This window comes from Nematostella vectensis, chromosome 3 (genome assembly GCF_932526225.1).
Source record: "Nematostella vectensis chromosome 3, jaNemVect1.1, whole genome shotgun sequence".
In the NCBI taxonomy this organism is placed as follows: Eukaryota; Metazoa; Cnidaria; class Anthozoa; order Actiniaria; family Edwardsiidae; genus Nematostella; species Nematostella vectensis.
The window spans coordinates 18,027,582-18,037,025 of NC_064036.1; the positions used below are offsets into that span (position 1 = coordinate 18,027,582).

The window sequence follows — 9,444 nt, forward strand, 5'->3', positions numbered from 1 at the left end:
AAAGTTCCTTTTTTTAACAGTGCACACTCCCCCTTTTATTTTCCGCCTCGTCTCTATGCCTCTGTTCCTCAAGTGGTATGGTATTATACTACCCTCATACCGACGACGTCATCGATGATGTCACTAATATTCTTATCTCATGAACGAAACATCATGAAAACCAACCTTGGTATGTGTCATAAAGCTGTCAAGGGGGGTGCACCAATATAGTTACGTGATTGTGACGTCAATGTAGAAAACATTCATATCTCGTGAAAGAAACATTGTATAACAACCAAACTTGATAGGTGTCATGTATGTGTCAAGGGCAGTGCGAAGATATGGTCACGTGATGCGTGACGTCATCGATGACGACACTATAAGTAAAACTACCCTGATGTCGAAACATCGTATGACAGCTAAACTTGTTATGTGTGTGTTATGTGGGGAAGGGCGCGTGATTTGTGAAATCGTTGAAATCATCAAAAACAGAAATGTAATAATAATATTTAACATTTCTTAAATTATTAAGCGAGAATGAATTAAAGATTTGGTCGTTTGGGGCCCCGCTTTTAGGCAATGCCTAAATCTATATATTACAATAAACCAGAAGTCAACTGATCTGTTAATACTTCCGGCTTTATTGTCGTTAACAATACAAGGTGTCCATCTGCCAATTGAAACGGAAGAGAGATGTGCTTGATGGCGATGTCTCAAGGACCGCAATTAAATTCAGGAAAACTGAAAATGTCTTTTTTATACTGCTACCTCTCAGGGTTAAAAATTCCCTCCACCACACCCAATTTGCCATCTCTCAGGGGTAAGGATTTCTGTTGACCACATCCAAAGTGTCTTCCCTTAGCGGGCCGACGATCACTCCCGTCTGTTTTTGTCTGTACCCAGGGGAAAAATACTTCTAGACATTGACTGGGATTTACTGTATGACGGGTGCCACAGACAACTTCTAGAAACTGGACGGACAAGTCCGTCAGAGTTGTCGGGAAAACAGAAGTAACATAAATCCGTGACCAGTTTCGGCAATTCTACTTTTTACTTTTCTGGCAAATAAGGTAACTGAAAAATTGGAAAAATTTCATATTTCTGTTTTCCTGTTGATCTTGAAAAAAGATTAAAATGCAGTTTTTTTGCTAATAAAACCTTGCATTTTCCTTTTCGGAAAAGAATAGGGGAATTAATTTTTCTCTAGCTTTTCCTCGATTTCTATTGCCACAAAAAGCAACGATTGTGTTATACGTTTTCTCACCTCTAACATATGTAGAAACTTGAATAGTGCTCTTTCTTTCTCGCGCGCTCCCTGTGTGCCCGATTTCCGCGACGCCCTGGGTGCTGGATCATTTCAGTTGGTGTGCAAAGTGCATTTGACGACTTTCGATGATGCATATATTCAGGGTAGTAACGAATGATGAGGCGTGTTATGCAGGGTCGTAACGAGGTATATTGGATCATAGTCACCGTTCTGGATAAGGCGGCGCTTGATCCCCAGTAATTGAGATCAGGGCAGGATCCAGGATTTCAAAATGGGGGGTGGATAATGGCCGGCATATAAACTGATCCAGTGGTTCTTGGTAGGTCACTTCATAGATCTTACAATACTTCACGCTGAATTGGATTTGTCGCGTCAGAAAAGTCAAACAGGCGGAGGGTGGACAGTACCACCCGTCCCTAAGACATTTATTTTCGAACAATGTGCCTTTCAATTTCTTTTTTTACTCAAAAAGGGGGTTGATATCCACCCCCTGTACCCGCCCCTACAGTTAACGTTGGTGGGATAGGATCACGACAATTTTCTCGGGATGTGGGATCGTGATTTCACCCAATTTTACAGATCAAGGTTTATTCTGTAGACCTAGGATCGGGATCACTTTAGAAATTATATACGTTGGTACTACCCTGCCATTTGCGCATATCGCAAAATGGAGAAAGGCCATAAAAGGGCACTCAAATAATGAATTTATTGAACTCTCCCTATTTACCGGTATGTACAATTGTAATAGGCAAGAACCATGCATTAATGTATTTAGAGGTTTGCAGGGTTAAATATCTGCCAAAGAACTGACACTAAATCTCGCGGTCTGGAAATAACGAGAAAAACAGCGTGCAATCCTTATAAATACACTATTATGTACTGTGATTTTGTACAATAACTACTATTTACACGATGATTAACATTTCTATATCGAGTTGAGTTCAAACAGACTAAATAATTTTATATCCGATTTCCCAAAGGCGACTGGAAACCAATTCATGAGGTGTTATTTCCAGTCGCCGTCAGGAAAAATAAATCACTAGATCTTATGCGGATGAATTATATCTCTTGGTAGTTGCCCCTTAAAAAACTGGACATATCTGCGATATAGCAAAATTAATTCTCTAATTTTGACATCAAAAATTGAGGATTAACAGATCAATGAACTACACAGTATTCATTGTCTAGCGCGCTTTGGCGGTGCCTCTTGTTTTTTCTGGGGCAGTAACTTGTTGTGGAAGACCGCTGCACTCCTTGCCCGAACTCTCCTCTCTCATTTTCTGCAACATCTCATCTGCTCGTTCCTTGGCGTAAAGAAGGCGATTCGAGAGCTCTTGGCTGCATCCGTGTTTCTCGATCTGCGTGAAGGGGAAGGTTCGGAAGCGCTTGTTTTCGTCAATGTATGTGACGGCTCCCATGCGAGGACACATTATGATTTTGGTGTGGTCCTTGAAAAAGTTGATCTGTTGGCAAGAGACGAGGAAATTAATTTTCACACAGAGTCAGCATAACGCATTTCGCCGTTCCCGTGCCTGGGCGAATTTGGTCAAATTTAAGTGTGATGAAAGTTCTATTCTCCTACATATTGCAAATCAAGGTTAACCATAGCGATCAGCAAACGGTCCTCACCTGGAGGATGCCATTACTGAGGTGCAGAATGATGCCTTTACTTGTACGGAACCACGAGCGGAGAAAGGGTAAATGGGCCGACTCCTCGTCCTTCGTACCGCGGCTTCCACCCGCCTTGAGAAGGTGTTCCGTCATGTAGTTGCGGAAATACTTGAGCAATGTGACCTTCTTGTGAAGAGAATCGGGAAAACCTTTCATGGTATGGAAGCTCTCTTGACCATTCTTCAAAATGTACTGAAGATTCCTACACAAAACCAGACTGTTATGAATATCTTTTTCTTCTAAGAGCACTGCATAATTTCTTTCCTTAGAGAGGAGCGTTTTTTGTTGTGCACATAAAAAGGGATTCCCTGCTAGCAGAGGCCTCTTTTCTCTGTATTTCGCTGGGCTGGAGTTCGCGAGGAAAAGATACCTCTGCCGTGGGTCGAAACTGTTTCTGTTGCGCATGCGTGAGCGTTAATAAGCGACCGACGTGGCATACGGAGGACGCCGTTTCGAATGCGGGCTTATTATCCCGCAGCGGATATACGTTTTATGCATGCGCTAGTCATTGTGGGCTCAAATAGTGTCCAGTAATTAATGAACGGAGCATGCGCTCTGGATCTCGTCCACGATCGTGGACGGCGGTTTGATCAAACGAACTTGCGACCCATGGCAGAGGTATCTTTTCCTCGCGAACTCCAGCCCAGCGAAATACAGAGAAAAGAGGCCTCTGCTAGCAGGGAAAAAAAGGGAAAAGCATGCACACACTCATAACTCCAAAGTATGCTATGTCTTTTTCCTTGGGATTTTAGGCCAGAAACATAGTGGCTATGGTTCGCCAACCTCCTCCCTTAAAATAACAAGCATCCAAGAATGTACTCACTCTCCATCTTCACATAAGATGAGCCGGGTGTGGTCGTTGAACAGGACCCCTACACTGTTGTCAGACAGGGTGTAACCCAGACCATACTTGTCTGAGTAATCGACCCATTTGCTGACCCAGTACACAGGCGTGGCCGCTGGTTCCTCTGCATCATCTTAAAGGTCAATGCAAATGGCATTTTAGGATCTGGGTGTCTAGTGTACAAAATACAACACAGGGGAAAGGGTACATTGAAGACTTAATCTGGATTTCTTTTGAAAATATTAACAAAATCCTCCTTGACGATCAAAAGGTTATTGCATACCATTACATATCATATATGTTTATACCTTCATTCTTATATTTCATATCAGCAGGGTTAAGGGCCAGTAAATTTGTCAACTGCTTCTTGAGATCGGATAAGTAGTAATCCTTCGGTGTTTCTGAAGAAAAAAAAATTATAATTATAATGAGACATCTGGGTAAGATAGCTGTCCTTATGGAGTAAGTAAGTATTGAAATATAGATAGCATTCACAACAATTCAAAAGACTACTTGTTTGCAGTAATGGACATTTTTTTCAGGAAGCTGATATGCTGCAATGTCAACATTTACTATAAAACGCCATGCTACTCACCATCTTCCTCTGCTTCTTCCTTGACTTCGTCATCGGCTGCCTCCTCTGGCTGGATCAGCTTACTAACAGCACCTGTTACACGAATACCCAGGGACTTCCTCTTGGAGTACACATCGCTGGGCTTTGAGGTGATTCTAGCTGTTGTTTCCTGTGAATTAAGCTCTGATAATGGAGGACGCCCGCCTGGCTGCAAGAGATTAGATGAACTACCAGTAGCAAATCGTGGTGGCATTGTCAGGCAACTGACAGGCAGCCGTGTGGGCATGTAGCCAGATGAGGGTTTGAAGAAGTCGTCATCAAGTACTTGCTGCATGGTTGGGCGCGTGGTGGGGTCGGGCCGAAGAAGCTTAATGATAAGCAGTTGTGCTGTGTGGGAAACCTTGGATGGGATGTAGTATTCATTCCTCTTTATTCTATCATATGTGGTCTTCAAGCTCTGAGTTTCAAAGGGAGGTTTACCAACAAGAAGTGTATACCTAAAGAAAGATATGACTTCATTATAGCACAATTGAAAAAGTGAAGTTCTGTTGGTTCTCAGATGTGATACACAAAAATAATAGACCTGTTACTTACAGTATACATCCAACAGACCACACATCCACTTCAAAACTATGCCCTCTTTTACTAAGAACTTCAGGTGCAATGTAGTTTGGTGTGCCACATAATGTCCTACAAAAACAAACATATCATATTCAAAATCTATTACAATAGATGCAGCGAGCAGGTCCATAAGGCTTGGGGTGCAGCGGTGTGGATGCGCTCCTAAATCCCACCTATATTTTTCTAGAGGTTACAGTATTCTATAAAAACTCAATAAAAAAATTACTCAAGTCATAGCGAGTTCAACTTGAGAATAGCCTTCCTGCCCAGCTTTTACCAATTATGCACAGATTTTCTTTCAATAGACAGTTTAAAAAATGCCTACTACCCCCCCAATCCCAGCATACTGCCTTCAAATGTAGGTAAATACATAAATGGATGAATTTCCAGAAGTCTAAACTCACTCACTTTTTTCTCTCTCCTTCCTCTGCACGAGTAGCTAATCCAAAGTCTCCCACTTTAACCTCCATGTCATCATTAAGAAAGAGGTTCCCTAGCTTTAGATCACGGTGAATAATCCTGGACTTGTGTAGATAAATACAAGCATCAATGATTTGCTTCATGAAGTATCGCACTTCAGGCTCTGTTAGAGCTCGTCTCCGCTTGTGTAGCTCCATTAGAGACTGAAAGCGAAGTAAAACAGTATGAGACTACACATTTTTTCAATTGATTTTATTCATCTTAGAGGTGAAAGTGTATCTTCTTGTTTAATCTCTGTTAAGGGATCAGCATTGCTGATGTTACTATAAGGTTGTTTGTGTAAAATAATATTAAAAGTTTATTGAATATCCAGCTTTCAATTTTAGAAGAACTTGTTTGTTTTTAGTAAGGTGTCTTAAAACCTATGTCACATGATTATTAAATATGATGATAGAAAGGACATATTGGACCTCATAATCTTTATGATATTAGCGCTATTGACTACATGTGCTTCTCTCCAGGTTGTTTCTATATATAAAATCTGAAAAAAACGTTTCTTATTAAAATAAAGGAAATAATTATAATGTTGTTTACAAAACGTTTTTCTTTTATTAGGGAACGCTTATTAGTGAAATTTTCTCCTCCCCACTGAAAAGCAAAACATCAATTGTCCCCCAAACACTAGCTTGTGTTCAGTTAGAAGACAGCTGCTCCAATATCTTACGGCCACACCTCATTACCAAAACTCTTAGACCTTGCTTGGTCCCTAACAAGCCTTTGGTCACATTTTATTTGTTATAGGTTCACCACCTTTATTTTACTCAAAAAAGGTTCTCGCTTCTTGTGTTTTAGGGATTGGTTAATGATTGAGATCAACAGGTGATTTCAGACCAAACGCACAAATAGTGCAGTGATGTAAGTATATTTGAGGATGTTCGAATAAAATCTACAAAACGATGTATGCACTTGTTTAAATAAAATAACCGATTAGAAACATGCAGTTTGCTATTAATTTAACTTTCTTTATTTTACGGAAATTATTCAAATGTCGACGTGGTAGTGCTTTGTGAATTCTTTAGCGTTCTATTGTGATTCTGATTTTAACATTCAAACATGAACAAGCTTAATCGTTTCAAACAAAATATAGACACTTGCTTCCGATGTCCGTAATTGGTTTGGAATACATATTGCTTTTCAATGTATCTCCTACAAACAGGCAATATTTACCAAAAAATATGCGTTGTCGTTACAAAGTAATAAATTTAAATTTGAACTAACATGCTATTTGCAAGACACTCTACGACTACCAGTATAGGCCGTTCTAACTCGTAGTCACCGATTGTCCACATTTTACGATTTCAAATGTAACCGTTTGTTTGAAGTCATATATTTCTGTATGTTTGCAAATGTATTGAATCTTAGCAACAACTACAAAATAAGAGTTTTAATTTATTATACTCACACGTCTAGGACACAATTCCAGTAAGATATAAATGTAATCTCTGTCTTCGAAGTAACCGTGGAACCCCACGATATGCTTATGCATCACTTTGCCATGAATTTCGATCTCCATCGCCATCTACAAAATACATATACAAATTAAAGGTGTCAGAATTGCCCTTGTTTTTTCTTCCAAGCTTAGACATCCTGGCATTGAAATCGCCATCGGTTGCTTTTACTGACCTTTTCTTTCTGATGAGGTTTAGTCAACATGGACTTCGAAATAATCTTTCCAGCATAGATTTTATTCGTATCCAAATCAGTAAGCTCATAGCACTTCGCAAAACCACCCTGATTAAAAGAAAAGAAGTGAACATTGAAACACATGGTAAATCATAGTCTTTAAATTCGGTATTTTAAATTTTAGAGACGACTGAATCACCTTGCCAAGGAATTTGCCTCGGTAGTAGCGCTTTTTTCTATCAGCATCCACTATAATTTGATCCAGCTCCCGTGGAATGCTTGGAGGAGCCATTTGTTCCGTCTTATACCTTCCAGTATATCTATCTTTAGCTCTGTTGGCCATTACTTGTGGATATTCGTGGAGTACAACGAGGTACTAGATCGTTCCAAGTGAGCAGGACAAAGTTTCTACTTCTTCTAATGCCTCTGAATTACTTCAAAAGCAGTCAAGACACGAAATTAATAAATACTACTTCTGAATTTTTAAGCATTAATAATTCCAAAAGCTTAAAAAAGAAAGGAACTTAACAAAATAGGAAGGAGCTAGACCACGATCATCCGTTCTCTTCGAAGGGAACACGGCTTCTAATCTCGACAGTTGGGAAAACTCATTCAAACAATCTACGCACCGCTGATTGGCTATAGCACATACAAATTATAACGAACAACAAGCCGCCGACCAATCAAGACGCGCGCTTCATTTCAAATTCTAAGATCTCATGACAGGAAATGAAAATGATCCAATCACAGGAGAGAAGCAAGGTAAAAGTCACCGTAAGTGAATTTCGAAACGGGCGCTCTCTACGCGAACAAAATCATCGTACGAGTTGTGTTCCAGTCTTTGGTAAATGTGCACGTGTTACTTAAATTAGAAAATCTACCATCAATATTATAAGAGAGGACGGAGAGCCAGCGGTCATTGTGAGCGCCAATAAATGAATTTTATTTCGCGGCCGAAGAACGAAGATCCTCGAGATGCTGGTAGCATCCTCGGAAGCTCCTGTACATTTAGGGTTGGGTCATGCATAAATATCCCCCACCCCCACAAAATAATGACCTGTCCCTTTGCTGTATTTAGCGAATTTGTGCCAGTGCAAAGTTAGCCTGCGTAGCCAAGGGAGCACGGCAAAACGTATTCCTGACGCATGATTGATATTTATTACGAAAATCAACGCGTCATGTGTGTTTGCTTTGTAAGGGGAGTTATCAGTTGCGCTGTTGGGGGTGTGGGACTCGGATTACTGAAGTGGATTATGTTTGTCAACAGGGTCTTTGTTCGTATATTGCCCGAATCCTTTCCGAGGATCGAGACGCTCGCGAGGCACTTCGTGCATCTTTCGTCGGCACTTCGTGCCGACACTACGCGTACCAGGGGCTCATAAGTAGGGGCAATCATCTGTATCATATAAATAATAATAACTTTATTCCAATATTCCAAAATAAATACCAATACAGGTATGTTAGGATAATATACAAAGTAGGTTGGCTTATATGCATATCCTCTATTCATAATATTTAATTACATCATCACAACATTTCAGGACTAGGCTCGTAATGGAGTCATCTGTTAAGCTCATAATATACAAAAAAAGGTCTTTTGGCCTTAACAGTTTGACAGACGGTTTAAAATACAGTGGTATACACGTGTGGCTCTGTTGTATAGACTTGTTAGGGCACTTAAAAAATTTCCCGAGAAATGAAACTTCAGACCTAGATATGTGTATTCGTCTACACATTCTAATGGCTCTCCACCGTAGTCCCATTTACCTGTTGTAAATTGCCGCCGGTATTGTTGCGGACCAAAAACTAATACTTTAGATTTTTTCATATTAACTGTGAGCTTCCATTTATCTGCGTACATTTTTAGTTTCTGGAGGCAATTTTCTAGACCGTGGCTGAGTCGGATAGTATAACGAAATCATCAGCATAGAGGAGACAGTTAAGTTTTGATGTATTATCGAGTTTTACTGGGTCGCACGATGAAGAGAATATTTCTGGAATATCATTGATGAAGATGTTGAAAAGGGTTGGGCTTAGGTTGCATCCCTGTTTCACCCCAACGTGAGAAGAAAAGGAAGGCGTTATACCCTGGTCTAGCTTAACTGATGATCTAACATCTGAATACATACTTTGTAAAAGGGTGATAAACCTTCCGCTACACCCTATTTTTATTAGTTTGTAAAGTAAACCCTCTCTCCAGACACTGTCGTATGCTCTTTTAAAGTCGATAAAACACGTAAAAACACGGTTTGTGGCTTGATTTATAAGAGTCAATTAGGGTTTTTAGTACTAATAAATGGTCGGTCGTGCGAAAGCCTTTTCTAAAACCGATCTGATATCTATTTAAGATTTTATATTTTTTCAGAAATTTTGTAAGGCGGCCGT

The 9,444-nt window shown here is 40.0% G+C and overlaps 1 protein-coding gene across 1 annotated transcript; it reads right to left on the reverse strand.

The window, feature by feature from the left end:
• Nucleotides 1–1,937: 1,937 nt before the first annotated feature.
• LOC5509390 (serine/threonine-protein kinase PLK1) lies at nucleotides 1,938–7,656 on the reverse strand. The gene is made up of 10 exons (XM_001629840.3): nucleotides 7,259–7,656; nucleotides 7,060–7,167; nucleotides 6,839–6,955; nucleotides 5,365–5,579; nucleotides 4,930–5,025; nucleotides 4,357–4,832; nucleotides 4,070–4,162; nucleotides 3,741–3,894; nucleotides 2,876–3,119; nucleotides 1,938–2,709 (listed from the first exon to the last, which is right to left on the reverse strand). The coding sequence occupies exons 1-10, from the start codon at nucleotides 7,400–7,402 to the stop codon at nucleotides 2,431–2,433; spliced, it is 1,926 nt and encodes a 641-aa protein (XP_001629890.2). The 5' UTR covers nucleotides 7,403–7,656; the 3' UTR covers nucleotides 1,938–2,430.
• Between the last annotated feature and the right edge of the window lie 1,788 nt (nucleotides 7,657–9,444).

What these genes read in the sequence shown, in the direction of transcription:
- LOC5509390 (XM_001629840.3), bottom strand. Translation starts at nt 7,402, where the DNA reads ATGGCCAACAGAGCTAAAGATAGATATACTGGAAGGTATAAGACGGAA. An exon ending in GAGGCAAATTCCTTGGCAAG is followed by an intron (nt 7,168 to 7,258) that starts GTGATTCAGTCG and finishes TCTTTTAATCAG; the next exon opens with GGTGGTTTTGCGAAGTGCTA. An exon ending in TATGAAATATAAGAATGAAG is followed by an intron (nt 3,895 to 4,069) that starts GTATAAACATAT and finishes TTGACCTTTAAG; the next exon opens with ATGATGCAGAGGAACCAGCG.